Here is a 13,667-nt window from a genome sequence, read left to right on the forward strand (position 1 = left end):
TGTGGGAGGCTTTACTTCCAGAACTCCACCTGCTCCAGGCATTTTGTCCCTGTCTGGCACCTTCCGTGTCCTGCCATCGTCCTCCACTGGGCTCCATGTCATGATGCCAGCACCGCCTGCACTCAGGAGCCAGGCCTGCGGGTCCAGACGCTGATCAGGCCTGATCTGGGCTGAGTCACTTTGCCTCTCTGGGCTCTCCTGTCCCCGCTGTGAAGTGTATGTAGACCCTCCTCTTCCTCATAGGGTTATTGTGAAGATCAGAGTGTCTGGAAAACCCTGGAAGGGCGGCTGGAGGTATCAGTCCCCCCTGCCCGTTCTCTGGGCCTCCATTTCCACATTCATGAAATTAGAAAAGCTCGACCTGAAAACTCCTTCCGGCCGGGCGTGGGTGCTCACACCTGTAATCCCAGCACTGGCAGGCTGAGGCTAGTGGATCATTTGAGGTCAGGAGTTCAAGACCAGCCTGGCCAACATGGTGAAACCCCATCTCCACTAAAAATACAAAAATTAGCTGGGTGGTAGTGGCACGCGACTGTAATCCCAGCTACTCAGGAGGCTGAGACAGGAGAATCGCTTGAGCCTGGGAGGTGGTGGTTGTGGTGAGCCGAGATTGTACCACTACACTCCAGTCTGGGCGACAGAGTCTCAAAAAAAAAAAAGAAAAGAAAAACAAAATTCCTTCTTCGGTCGGGGGCGGTGGCTCACGCCTGTAATCCTAGCACTTTGAGTGGCCGAGGTGGTTGGATCACGAGGTCAGGAGATCGAGACCATTCTGGCTAACATGGTGAAACCCCTTCTCTACTAAAAATACAAAAAATTAGCCGGGTGTGGTGGTGGGTGCCTGTAGTCCCAGCTACTCGGGAGGCTGAGGCAGGAGAGTGGCGTGAACCCAGGAGGCGAAGTTGCAGTAAGCCGAGATCGTGCCGCTGCACTCCAGCCTGGGCGACAGAGCGAGACTCCGTCTCAGGAAAAAAAAAAAAAAAAAAAAATTCCTTCTTTCATAATTTCCAGAGGCTCGTGCAGGCAGCTCAGTGGAGGCAGTGACAAAAGAACATGAGACCCAGGCCTTCCCAGTGGGCTACTGACACGGATGCAGATGATGATAACACTAATTGTGTACTTACCATGTGCCGGGCACACAGACAAGTACTTGTGATGGATTCTTTTCTTTTCTTTTCTTTTTTTAAATAGAGTGGAGGCCTCACTATGTTGCCCAGGCTGGTCTCAAACTCCTGGTCTCAGTGATCCTCCCCACCTTGGCCTCCCAAAGTGCTGGATTACAGGTGTGAGCCGCCACACCCAGCTGGATTATTTCATCAACTCCTGAGGACATTTTACACATGTCCTTGTGTTGAGACAGGGCCTCACTCACCCAAGCTGGAATGCAGTGGCATGAACACTGCTCACTGCAGCCTCAAACTTCTGGGCTCAAGGCATCCTCCTGCCTCAGCCTCCCAAGTAGCTGGGACTACAGGTGCACATCACCATGCCTGGCTAATTTTTTTGTAGAGATGGGGTCTTGCCATGTTGCCCAGGCTTACACATGTCCAGAGGCTAAGAGAGGTTAAGTGGTTGCCCACAGCCACTCAGGTGGTTAAGAGCTGGGATTCAAACCCAAGTCAGCCTCCAGAGCTAATACTATTATGTCTCAGTGCGGTGTGACATTGTGGAAGGCCAAAGGAGGCACCTAGGGGGCGCCTCAGAGGTTTCCATAGTATGAACTTTGTAGTTGAACCTTGTAGGATTGAGTCCAGGATTGCACCATGGGGTCCCTCAAAGACCTGCAGGCGGGAGCTGCCGGGAGCTCTGGGGTTCCTGACCCAGACCTCCCGGGGGCCCCCCTCCTCTGTCTGGCTTCCTTGACTCCTGGCGGGCACAGCTGGCTGTGCAGACCAAGCGCGTGGCGGCGCAGGTGGACGGCGGCGCGCAGGTGCAGCAGGTGCTCAATATCGAGTGTCTGCGGGACTTCCTGACGCCCCCGCTGCTGTCCGTGCGCTTCCGGTGAGTCAGGTGCGGCGCGGCCGGTGGGCGGAGCCTCCGGGGTGAGGGGCGGGGCCTAACGGAGCCTCCCTTTCACCTCATCAGGTACGGTGGCGCCCCCCAGGCTCTCACCCTGAAGCTCCCAGTGACCATCAACAAGTTCTTCCAGCCCACCGAGATGGCGGCCCAGGATTTCTTCCAGCGCTGGAAGCAGCTGAGCCTGTGAGGGGTGGGGAGGGGGCGGAGCCAAAGCCGCGCCTCTGGGTGGGCGGGTCGGGCCGTCCAGGTCCCTGACTTGAACCTTCCCGGTCCCCAGCCCTCAACAGGAGGCGCAGAAAATCTTCAAAGCCAACCACCCCATGGACGCAGAAGTTACTAAGGCCAAGGTGAGAGACCGCGGGCGTGTTTGCCGGCCTATGGCTGCTTTGCTTCTCTGAGCCTCTGTTTTCCCATCTGTAAAGTGGGGCCAATTCCCATCCCCAAGGGTTTTTTGGGATCTGGGATGCCACTGTGTGGTAACTAACAGCTCTGGCACACTCTGACGGCGCCCCCCCCCCCCCAGCTTCTGGGGTTTGGCTCTGCTCTCCTGGACAATGTGGACCCCAACCCTGAGAACTTCGTGGGGGCGGGGATCATCCAGACTAAAGCCCTGCAGGTGGGCTGTCTGCTCCGGCTGGAGCCCAATGCCCAGGCCCAGGTGAGTGCTGCTGTGGGAGGCCTGAGGCCGGCAGGAAGGCCGCCTGTCATCTCTGCGTCCACCCTTCCTGCCTCACTGTTCTTTAATTCACGTCCCCACTTTGACCCTCCTCCTCTCGCATTTCTTTGTCCACTTTTCCTCCTCTTTATCTATCAGTTTTCTCTCCTGTCTCCAACCTCTGGTGTTCCTCTCCTCTTCCTGTCCCTCCCGATTTCTACCTTTCCATATTCTTTCCACCTTTCTCTCCTCATCTTTTATAATTTTCTTCCTCTCTGGCGCCTGTTGATTTCATTCTTATATTTTTCTCTCCTGTCTTGTATCACCTTTCTGGCCCCTTTATCCTTCCTTCTTCTATCTCCCTTGTGTCCCCACTTCCCTGGGCTCCCCATCTCCTCTGAGTTCTGCCCCCAATGCCCCCACCCAGATGTACCGGCTGACCCTGCGCACCAGCAAGGAGCCCGTCTCCCGTCACCTGTGTGAGCTGCTGGCACAGCAGTTCTGAGCCCTGGACTCTGCCCCGGGGGATGTGGCCGGCACTGGGCAGCCCCTTGGACTGAGGCAGCTTTGGTGGATGGGGGACCTCCACTGGTGACAGAGAAGACACCAGGGGTTGGGGGATGCCTGGGACTTTCCTCCGGCCTTTTGTATTTTTATTTTTGTTCATCTGCTGCTGTTTACATTCTGGGGGGTTAGGGGGAGCCCCCTCCCTCCCTTCCCCCCCAAGCACAGAGGGGAGAGGGGCCAGGGAAGTGGATGTCTCCTCCCCTCCCACCCCACCCTGTTGTAGCCCCTCCTACCCCCTCCCCATCCAGGGGCTGTGTATTATTGTGAGCGAATAAACAGAGAGACGCTAACGGCCCCATGTCTGTGTCCATCACCCACTGCTAGGTAGTCAAAGAAGTGGGGTGAGGGCATGCAGAGTGTGGGTGGCCAGGCTTCGCAGCCCATGGGTGGGACTCTGGGGAGACAGCAGCAGCAGCAGCCGCCGAAGCCCCAGCTGCAAGGCCACCAGACGCACTCCTGTGCCTGGTTCCTCAGTCCCCAACACCAGGTAGCAAGCTCTGGGCAGCTGGGCCTGGTAGACCTCATCTTCTGTCTTCTCTGGTGGCCCTGGCTCTGGAGAAAGAACAGGGGGCACTGAGATGACAAGTAGCATGCTAACCTTTGCAAGCCACACCACATCCTGATCCCAAGTTCTGAACGCGTGGGGTCTCTGAACACAGGTTTTGGGAGCCTCCTGCCAGGGGAGGGCCTCGGGGCTCTAGCTGGCTGTCAGCAACTTGAAGACCACGATGCTGTCACTCAGCTCACCCTCTTCCTCTTTCTCAGCCTTGGCCCCCATTTTCCTGGGGAAACTGTGCAGCTGCAGGTGATCCTCTTAGCAATACACATGGCGAACACGGCAGCAACACAGGCGCTCCAGTAGCCTTGTCCAGGAGCCCGCCCGCCCCACTGTACAAGGCGGGTGGAGGGAAACAGGCAGGGGCCAGTGAGAGGTGGAGTCGCACAGCTAAGAAGGGGTGCAGCCCCCGAGTTGGAGCTCTTGACCACTGTGCTGCATTCATCCGGGCTTCACTGGGGTCACAGCGCCATCCCAGGTCCCTTTCTTTGTCTTTCTGGGCCCTTAAGGGTTCTACGACAATTTTTCTGTTCTAACCCAGAATCTTGTGAAATCCTCCTCCATACCCTCAGCCTATCAGCAAAGCCTGTGCTTTTGGCAGTAGTGCAGAGCGCTGAACTGTGTGGATATGGGAGTAAGATCCCCTGTGTTCGAATATGGCTCTGCCACTCATGAGCTGAGCCTGTTTCCTCATCTGTAATATGGGAATGATGAGGTAATGGGATAGTCCTCGCCTGTGAGGATGAAGTGATTTCATTCTTTCATTACGTGTAAAGGCACTGGGAAGAGGTGAGGTCTCACTGTTAACTATTCAGGAGATTCTGAAGCCAGGCAGGGACCTCCCTTCCCACCCTTCCCATCTGCATCAATGCTCAGATCTCAAGGAAAACCACTGCCCTATGGCCCAGTGCATACTGGGTTCCTCCGGATCCTCCAACCCCACCTCCTACTCCCATTTTGTGCGACCTGGGACTCAGTGTCCCCGCCTGCGCAGTGGGAGCACTGTGCCTTCCGCTGACCTGGTGGGAAGTGCGTGGAGGTGACCAGGGTATAGAAGTTTCGGAGGAGGCGCCGGCGCTGTTCTGGTGAAGGCTCTGCTGGGAGGAAAAGGCGGTGATGCAGAGCCCCTCCCCGGCCCACGCCCCTCCTACCCCTGCCCCTGCCCCTGCCCCTGTCCTCAGTCACCTTTATCCCCCAAGGGCTCCACGGTGAAGAGGCAGCGTTTCAGTTCCAGGTGGAGGAGCAGCAGCCTGTGGGAAAGGGAAGGGAATGTCATGGCTGGGGAAGAGGACATGACCCCCAACCCACTCCCTCCATCCGAGCCCTACCCGAGGATGTCTGTGTGAAGGGGGAAGCCACTGGGCAGCGCCCGGGGTCCCAACGGCAGACAGGCCCGCAACGGGTCCAGCAGTGGCTGCCACCAGCGCTCCAGAAGCTGCAGGGGGCGTGGTCATTGGGAGGTCGTCATGGGAAGGCGGGGCCGGCGGGGGAGGTCGGGGCGTGTACAAGGATAGGGGCGTGGTCAATCGGGAGGGGCGGGGCCTACAAGAAGAGTGGAGGGCGGAGGGCAGAAGGGACTGGGGAAGGGGCGAGGCCTGGAAGAATAGAGGCAGAGCGGGAGTGGCCGATCTTGGCGGCTAGGTGAATGACTGGAGCGCAGTCCAGAAGAGGCTGGGCTGGGGAAAGATGCCGCTGGCAGGGCAGGGTGGTGGGGAAGGGCCCTCCTGGTAGCGGGTGTCCTAAGAGCGAAAGCGGGACGTGGCGCGGGTTCACCTGTGGATACAACTGGCTGAGGGGTGGGCTCGGCCCGCAGAGTAGACACAGCTCCAGGCTCGGCAGCAGAGTCAGGGTCAGGAGCCGGTGTGGGACCTGAAGCAGGGCACAGGCTGGGGCTCATCGCGGCCCGGCCCCTTTCCATCGCAGATCCCGCCTCCTCGCGACTCGGCCCCCAGGTCACATCCCTCCGTCGGTGCCCGCCACCCACTCACCGTGGGGCTCCCGTGCGGCAGGTACACCGGGTAGTCGCGAGCGGTCTGCGGCGGCAGGGACCCCACCAGCCAGGGGAGCAGCACGGCCTCGGGCGTCCCCAGCCGCCACCAACCCTCTGTTGCTGCCACCACCCGGCCCGACACCACCAGACTGACGAAGGTCGTGCCCGCGGCCTCAGCGAACCCGGAGAGGGCTTCCTGGGTACGGGAGGCAGGAGGACTGGGAGTCAGCAGACAAGCGTAGGGGATGGCAGCGACTTCCCAGATGGGCAGGGAATGGGGAGAAACCCACAGCCAGCCCCGAGCTCGCGCAGTGGCCATGCTCCTACGTCTCACCCTCTCTGAGCCTGAGTTCCTTCACCTTCATACGAAGTCACATCCCCAACTCACACTGTGAACTCTGTGAAATCTGATTAAACACCTAGCCTGGGCGGGCAAACTGAAGCTAATAATGTAACCGCAGCAGCTACCGTTCATCCAGGCCTGTTACATGCCGAGTAGGCACCATTAGCAACGTAGAGAAGTCAAGTCACCTGCTGAGAGTCACATGCCTGGGAGGCCGCCACACCAGGCAAGTCCACAAGAGCAGTATTTAAGTAGAGGTAGCTAGAGATCTGAGAGGCAGGAGGAAGAACATGCACTGAGGTTGGAAACTTGTTGGGATCTCGGGACTGTGAGGTAGCTGGGTGGAAGTAGACTGTGGATTTAGCAACAGATTAAGGGGTGCCAGGTGCCACAGGCCTTCAAACACCAGGCTGAGGAGCTGGGACCTTGTCCTGGGGGAGGTGGAGGCTGCCGGAGGGCTGTGAGCAGGAAAGGGGCAGAGCCAGCTCTGGATATAGTAGGGTTCTTCTGGTGGCTGGGTGTGATGGCTCACACCTGTCATCCCAGCACTATGGGAGGCTGAGGCGGGAGGACTGCTTGAGCCCAGGAGTTCGAGACCAGCCCGGGCAACTTAGTGGAAACTCATCCCCAACCCTAGTCCATCTCTTAAAAAAAAAAAATAGCCGAATGTCAGCCGGGCGCGGTGGCTCATGCCTGTAATCCCAGCACTTTGGGAGGCTGAGGCGGGTGGATCACGAGGTCAGGCGTTCAAGACCAGCCTGGCCAACATAGTGAAACCCTGTCTCTACTAAAAATACAAAAAATTAGCTGGGCCAGGCGTGGTGACCGGCGCTTATAATCCTAGCTACTCGGGAGGCTGAGGCAGGGGAATCGTTTGAACCCAGGAGGCAGAGGTTGCAGTGAGCCAAGATTGCGCCATTGCACTCCAGCCCTGTGACAGTGTGAGACTCTGTCTCAAAAAAAAAAAAAAAAAAAAAATAGCTGAATGTGGTGGCACAGTGTCTATAGTGTCAGCTACTGGGGAGGCTGAGATGAGAGGATCACTTGAATCCAGGAGTTCAAGGCTGCAGTGAGCTATGACTGAGCCACTGTGCTCTAGCCTGGATGACAGAGCAAGACCCTGTCTCAGAAAAGAAAGAAAGATGGCCCAGGCGCAGTGGCTCACGCCTGTCATCCCAGCACTGTAGGAGGCCAAGGCAGGTGGATCACCTGAGGTCAGAAGTTCGAGACCAGCTTGGCCAACATGGTGAAACCCTGTCTCTACTAAAAATACAAAAAATTAGCCGGGCGTGGTGGTGGGCGCCTGTAATCCCAGCTGCTCGGGAAGCTGAGGCAGGAGAATTACTTGAACCCAGGAGGCGCAGGCTGCAGTGAGCCGAGATGGTGCCATTGTACTCCAGCCTGGGCAACAAGAGTGAAACTACGTCTCAAATGAAAAGAGAGAAAGAAAAGAAAAAAGAAAAGAAAGAAAAAGAAAGAAAAGAAAAAAAAAAGAAAAAAGATTCTTCTGGGACCAGGTGGGGATAGGACTGGAAGCTGAGAGGATAGGAGGAGGTTGGGACAATGGTCCAGAAGAAAGAGGATGAGGACTGAGCCAGGGCCAGCAGAACAGGTGTAAGAGTTTCCTTAGCATCCCCAGTACCTGCAAGAGGGACCCCTCTGGAGGAATCACGCAGTCCACACACTGGGTCAGGTCCCCAATGAGCTCCGAGTTCCCCAGGAAGCTGTCGATGAGGCAATAACTGGCCTAGGAGAGGAAGAAGGGACCAGCCTAGGATTCAGGTAGGCCCAGGGTCAGACAACCAAGAACCTGTGGGACCAGGCTGCCCCAGGGGCTGCTGGGAACTGTAGTTCCCAAATGGCAGTGCCCAGGTATCCTAACTTCCCACCCTCATGTCCTGCAACCTCACCCTCAAGTCCTTCTTCAGTCTCTCCACGTTGCGGATATTGGTCAGTTCTTCAAGTCCCACAAGAAGGACCTATAAGAATCATATAGAAGAGGATGGGCGAGGGGCTGGGACTTGAACTCCTGGGTCTGAAGGAAGAGGGGGCTGGGACTCCCACTTCTGGGTCTGGGGACTGGGGAGTCAAGATTCCTGGGTTCTGGCCGGGCGCGGAGGCTCATGCCTGTAATTCCAGCACTTTGGGAGGCCAAGGTGGGTGGATCACTTGAGGTCAGGAGTTTGAGACCAGCCTGGCCAATATGGTGAAACCCCGTCTCTACCAAAAATACAAAAATTAGCTGGGCATGGTGGCACGTGCCTGTAATCCCAGCTACTTGGGAAGCTGAGGCACGAGAATCGCTTGAACCTGGGAGGGAGAGGTTGCAGTGAGCCGAGATCAAGCCACTGCACTCCAGCCTGGGCAACAGAGCGAGACTCCGTCTCAAAACAAAACAAACAAACAAACAAAAGATTCCTGGGTTCTGAGGAAGGAAGTGTTGGTGGTCTGCACTCCTAGGTCTGAGGGAAAAGGATGCTGAGATCTCAGATTCCTGGTTTGGGGAGAAAAGAGGACTGGTGAGTCTCACCATGGCTCCAAACACCATTTGGAGTAGTCTCTCCAGCCTCAGCTCAGAGATGCCCACCTCAGATGACAGAACAATGAGGATGATGCTGTGGAATGGAAGTGAGAAGAATGAGTCAAGGCCTGGGGAATCAGGAAGGGATATGTTGGAGTCCGCCCATTGATCCTAGAACACCAGATACATCCTCTCTCAGCCCAACCTGCCTTTCTTATAGAGAACATCAGGGATCAAAGAGGGTAACTGGCTTGCTAAAGATCCCATAGCCAAATTAACAGCTGCTTTTAGAGAGCTGGAAGGCCTCCGGGGTCATCTTCAACAGGGACTATCACCCAGGCCCTGTCCCTGTCCCACGTTCCCTCCTGGGGACCTGTCATGGAAGCTTTTCCACACCACAGTCGTGTTCTCGGTCCTCGCAGAGCTCAGCTGCACCTCCAGATTCTGCCCAAACATGTGGACTCCATTGAGGGAACCGATGACAGAGAACGGGAGCTAAGGAGGGGTTAGGGACATCAGACAAGAGCACTCCCCCATCCCCTTCCCCCTTAGGACCCAAGTGTGCCAGCTCCCAGCCCCATCCTCTTTCCATATGACCTGGCAGTGCCTCTTTGGGGAACCAGGCTTATTGGTCCATTGCCTCCTCGGTCCTACAAATTCAACACTGAAACTTCCCCAGCCCCTACTGCCTTGAAGACCCAGAGTCAAAACACCGAACCCCCTTCGGTTTAGATACAGGCGTCCAAGGCCCCACCTGCTGACGGGCGGGGGCGCCGCCGCGACTGCTCCTGCAGAATAGGGGGACCCCGCTGGAGGCCGCGAGGCACAGCAGATGCACAGTGCCGCCCGTCCCCTCCTCCCCCATTTAGGACTCCCACCGCGGTCCCTCACGTGGGGACTGTCAGTGCGGGTCTTGGAGCATGCCGGTAATCAGAGTAACTCGGCCTGTGGTCCGGAGCCGCCAGAGGGCGAGATGGCGAGCTGATTGGAAGAGGATTAACTTCCCGCCTTCTTCACCCAACTCAAACAGACCCTCAAACCCTATTCAGGCACCTCCCCCAAACCCATTAGGTTCTCTTCCGCCCTAGCCGGAAGTCACGGTACCCCTAACAAAGATGGCGGCAAATTGAATTTGCAAAGCTTTCTAGTTTCTCCGAGGAGGTAAAGAGAACCAAGAAACCGGATTGAAGATGATGACTGCGCCAAGGCGTTGCCTAGCCACCATCCTGTAGGCTTTGATGATTTACATTCTAAACGGAAAAAACAGCTGTGCCCGGATCAAAGATTGCGATGGTCCCAAAGCATTGCCTAGCAACCACATTCCCTCTACGTTTCCAGCATGTAGTAGTAAACAATGTGCCCTACTCAAAGATGGCGACCGTGGCGGGGCGTTGCCAAGCAACCACCATTCAGCCTGATATCCATTCCAAGGCTGTAAACAGCTGTGCCCTGCTCAAAGATGGCGGCACGTCGAAGTCCGAGCACCCTCCTTGGGGCGAAATCGAGAAAAACACCATCTCCACCACAACCTTCGAGGGTGGTTGAGTCCAGCGATCGTTGCCTAGTAACCACTAAAAAAAAGGTTGTTTTTGTTATTAGAAAAAAGAAAACAAGGAAATCCTTTATTTTCCAGAATAATAAAAATAATATCATTTCTGTAATGAATTTATACATGATAGCATACCATGTAAAATGTGAAAAATCCCTTCCCCAATTTTTTTCCTAAAATACAGTTTAACGTAGACTATTCATACGTTTTCACAAAGATGATCAATATACTAACATTTCCACACTTTCTTTTTTGCCATGAAAAAGTATGTCTATTTCATCTTAATAATGTATTTTTATAATCTATTTTATGGATGTGACAAATTGATTTGACCAATTCTGTATTGATGTACATTAGGTTGTTGAACTCCTCCAGACTAGCCAACTAGTGCTGGGACAGCATTTTACTGACTTTTTAAAATGCCCTTATGAATATTTTTATTATTTTACACAGGCAGCATTTACTTGTAATGACAAAAGTATTTATGATTCATTTTTCCCTTCCTCTTCCTTCTTGCAGATCAGCCCATCTTTCTAGCATAATTTTTAATTTTCCTACTTCCTAAAGTACATCTTTTTCTCTTTTTTTTTTTTTTTTGGGAGAGGGGACAGGGTCTCGTTCTGTCGCCCAAGGTGGAGTGCAGTGGAACCATCTCGGCTAACTGCAACCTCCGCCTCCAGGATTCAAGCGATTCTCCTGCCTCAGCCTCCTGAGTAGCTGGGATTACAGGTGTGCCCCCACCACGTCCAGCTAATTTTTGTAGTTTTTGTGGAGACAGGTTGTCGCCATGTTGCCCAGGCTGGTCTCAAACTCTTTGGCTCAAATGATCCACCCACCTCAGCCTCTCAAAGTGCTGGGACTACAGGCAGGAGCCACCATGCCTGGCCTAGGTACCATTTTAATCTTCCTTCTTGCCTATTGATATTTTTTTTCCTTTCTCTGGATTACTTTTATCTTCCTTACAACTTTATTAAAATGTTACACAGGCATAAAAGAGGGGGCTGCTCTAGATGAAAAGAAACTTGAGACATAATGTCTCAATATGTGTGTGGTCTTTGTTTGGATCCTGATACAAATAAACCAACTGTAAAAACACATTTTGAGACAATTGGAACGTTTGATTACACACTTACTGTTGGATGATACTAAGAAGTTAATTTTGTTACAGGTAACAATGGCATACTAGTAATGTAAGAAAGTGTTCATAAAATTGGAAAGATGCCTGCCAAGCACACAGGAGTAAAATCATATGATTGTATGGATTTGAAGGCTTCAGCAGGCCAGGCGCGGCGGCTTATGCCTGTAATCCCAGCACTTTGGGAGGCCAAGGTGGGCGGGTCACCGGAGGTCTGGAGTTCGAGACCAGCCTGACCAACATGGAGAAACCCCGGCTCTACTAAAAATACAAAATCAGCTGGGCATGGTGGCGCATGCCTGTAAACTCAGCTACTCGGGAGGCTGAGGCAGGATAATCGCTTGAACCCAGGAGGCGGAGGCTGCCGTGAGCCGAGATTGTGCCATTGCACTGCAGCCTGGGCAACAAGAACGAAACTCCATCTCAAAAAAAATAAATAAATAAAAAAAGCTTCAGCAAATGAGACTGTCTCAAAAAAAAAAAGGGCTTCCGCAGGCTCACTGCCTATAATCCGGGCACTCTAGGAGGCCAAAACGGGTGGATCACCTGAGGTCAGGAGTTTGAGACCAGCCTGGCCAACATGGTAAAACCCTGTCTCTACCAAAAATACAAAAATTTGCCTGCGAGGTGGCACACGCCTGTAGTCCCAGCTACTGGGGAGGCTGAGGCAGGAGAATCGGTGGAACCAGGGAGGCAGAGGCTGCAGCGAGCGGACACAGCGCCACTGCACTCCAGCCTGGGAGACAGAGCGAGATTTTGTCAAAAAATAATAATAATAAAATAAAAAATAAAAATAAAAGATAAAAGAAAAAGAGAAACCCAATAAAAAATAATTTTAAATGATAAAGGTAAAAACCTTTATCATTGGGCTTTCTGTAAGTACTTTTCAATTGGTGATTATTATTATTATTACTTTTTTTTTTTTTGAGACAGCGTCTCGCTCTGTCCCCCAGGCTGGAGTGCAGTGGCGCGATCTCTGTTCACTGCAAGCTCCGCCTCCCGGGTTCACGCCATTCTCCTGCCTCAGCCTCCGGAGTAGCTGGGACTACAGGCGCCCGCCACCACGCCCCGCTAATTTTTTTATTTTTTATTTTGGATTTTCAGTAGAGACGGGGGTTTCACCGTGTTGGCCAGGATGGTCTCGATCTCCTGACCTCGTGATCTGCCCGCCTTGGCCTCCCAAAGTGCTGGGATTGCAAGCATGAGCCACTGCGCCCGGCCTGTTTTTTTGTGTGTGTGTGTGTGTTTTTTTTTTTTTTTTGAGACAGTCTCGCTCTGTCGCCCAGGCTGGAGTGCAGTGGCGTGATCTCGGCTCACTGCAACCTCTGCCTCCCGGGTTCAAGCGATTGTCCTTGCCTCAGCCTCTCGAGTTGCTGGGATTACAGGTGGGCACCACGACGCCCAGTGATACTGACCTCGTGATGCGCCCGCCTCTACCTCCCAAAGTGCTGGAATTACAGGCATGAGCCATCTCGCCTGGCCGAAGATAATGTTTTAAAATATTTATTGGCCATTCAAAATTTTGTGTGTGTGTTTGTGTGAAACTAGTCAGGTTTCTTTTTATTTATTTATTTATTTTTATTTTTTTTGAGACGGAGTCTAACTCTGCCGCCCAGGCTGGAATGCAGTGGCACAATCTCAGTTGACTGCAACCTCTGCCTCCCGGGTTCAGGAGAATCTCCTGACTCAGCCTCCCAAGTAGCTGGGATTACAGACGCCCACCAGGACGGCTAATTTTTTAATTTTTAGTAGTTAGAAGGAGTTTCACCATGTTGGCCAGGCTGGCCTTGAACCCCTTACCTCAGGTGATCTGCCCGCCTTGGCCTCCCAAAGTGCTGGGATTACAAGCGTGAGCCACGGCGTCCGGCCCTGGTCAGGTTTCTTTCTATTAAAACAAATATAAAGTGGCAGGGCACGATGGCTAACACCTGGGATCGCTTTAGCCCAGGAGTTTGAGACACGCCAGAGCAACATAGTGAGACCCCATCTCTACAAAAAATTTAAAAATTAGCTGGAAGTGGTAGAGTGCGGCTGTGGTCCCAGCTGCTCCACAGGCTGAAGAGTGGCTCCAGTGCGAGTAGAGGCTGCCGTGAGCCAAGATTGGGCCACTGCACTTCAACCTGCACAACAGAAAGAGACCCTGCCTCAAAAAATAAAAATTAAAATTAAAAGATAATAGTAATGAAGTGTTTCTATTTTTCTATATTGTTATTCATCAGTAAGATTTATTTGCGTAGCACATTTCTGTCAACAAACACGCTAGAAAGATTTTCCCAGTTGGCCGTATATTTTTCAACTTGGTTTATACAGTCTTTTGGGAAAAATTAATAAA

The 13,667-nt window shown here is 53.4% G+C and overlaps 2 protein-coding genes across 8 annotated transcripts in view; one reads left to right on the forward strand and one right to left on the reverse strand.

The window, feature by feature from the left end:
* Window positions 1–3,531, forward strand: part of AP2A1 (adaptor related protein complex 2 subunit alpha 1) — a 40,846-nt gene extending 37,315 nt beyond the window's left edge. For 2 of the 4 annotated variants that reach the window (XM_055103346.2, XM_055103347.2), the window contains 5 exons: window positions 1,877–2,001; window positions 2,086–2,202; window positions 2,297–2,366; window positions 2,543–2,677; window positions 3,102–3,531. In XM_055103346.2, the coding sequence (XP_054959321.2) occupies window positions 1,877–2,001; window positions 2,086–2,202; window positions 2,297–2,366; window positions 2,543–2,677; window positions 3,102–3,179 (525 nt within the window). In that variant the 3' untranslated portion in view covers window positions 3,180–3,531. Of the gene's footprint in view, window positions 1–38; window positions 1,844–1,876; window positions 2,002–2,085; window positions 2,203–2,296; window positions 2,367–2,542; window positions 2,678–3,101 lie in introns of those variants that run through there. The other 2 variants (XM_063600514.1, XM_063600512.1) reach the window with 2 other exon arrangements.
* Window positions 3,288–9,743, reverse strand: FUZ (fuzzy planar cell polarity protein). Of its 4 annotated transcripts, none has more exons than XM_003814345.5 (11): window positions 9,406–9,743; window positions 9,025–9,146; window positions 8,661–8,745; window positions 8,041–8,109; window positions 7,773–7,877; window positions 5,786–5,983; window positions 5,571–5,666; window positions 5,126–5,232; window positions 4,983–5,047; window positions 4,817–4,891; window positions 3,288–3,793 (listed from the first exon to the last, which is right to left on the reverse strand). In XM_003814345.5, exons 1-11 carry the CDS (start codon window positions 9,514–9,516, stop codon window positions 3,570–3,572), a joined length of 1,257 nt encoding a protein of 418 aa, XP_003814393.1. In that variant the 5' UTR covers window positions 9,517–9,743; the 3' UTR covers window positions 3,288–3,569. The 4 variants fall into 4 exon arrangements, with proteins under 4 accessions (XP_003814393.1, XP_008965224.1, XP_008965225.1 ...); XM_008966976.4 differs by having other exon boundaries at window positions 9,543–9,726; XM_034945981.3 differs by lacking the exon at window positions 3,288–3,793 and adding an exon at window positions 3,975–4,129 and having other exon boundaries at window positions 9,406–9,729.
* Window positions 9,744–13,667: the final 3,924 nt, after the last annotated feature.

The sequence above is a fragment of the Pan paniscus genome, chromosome 20 (genome assembly GCF_029289425.2).
Source record: "Pan paniscus chromosome 20, NHGRI_mPanPan1-v2.0_pri, whole genome shotgun sequence".
Taxonomy (NCBI): domain Eukaryota; kingdom Metazoa; phylum Chordata; class Mammalia; order Primates; family Hominidae; genus Pan; species Pan paniscus.

What these genes read in the sequence shown, in the direction of transcription:
- FUZ (XM_003814345.5), bottom strand. Translation starts at nt 9,516, where the DNA reads ATGGGGGAGGAGGGGACGGGCGGCACTGTGCATCTGCTGTGCCTCGCG. An exon ending in TGCCGCACGGGAGCCCCACG is followed by an intron (nt 5,667 to 5,785) that starts GTGAGTGGGTGG and finishes GCCCTGCTTCAG; the next exon opens with GTCCCACACCGGCTCCTGAC. An exon ending in CTTCACACAGACATCCTCGG is followed by an intron (nt 5,048 to 5,125) that starts GTAGGGCTCGGA and finishes CCTTTCCCACAG; the next exon opens with GCTGCTGCTCCTCCACCTGG.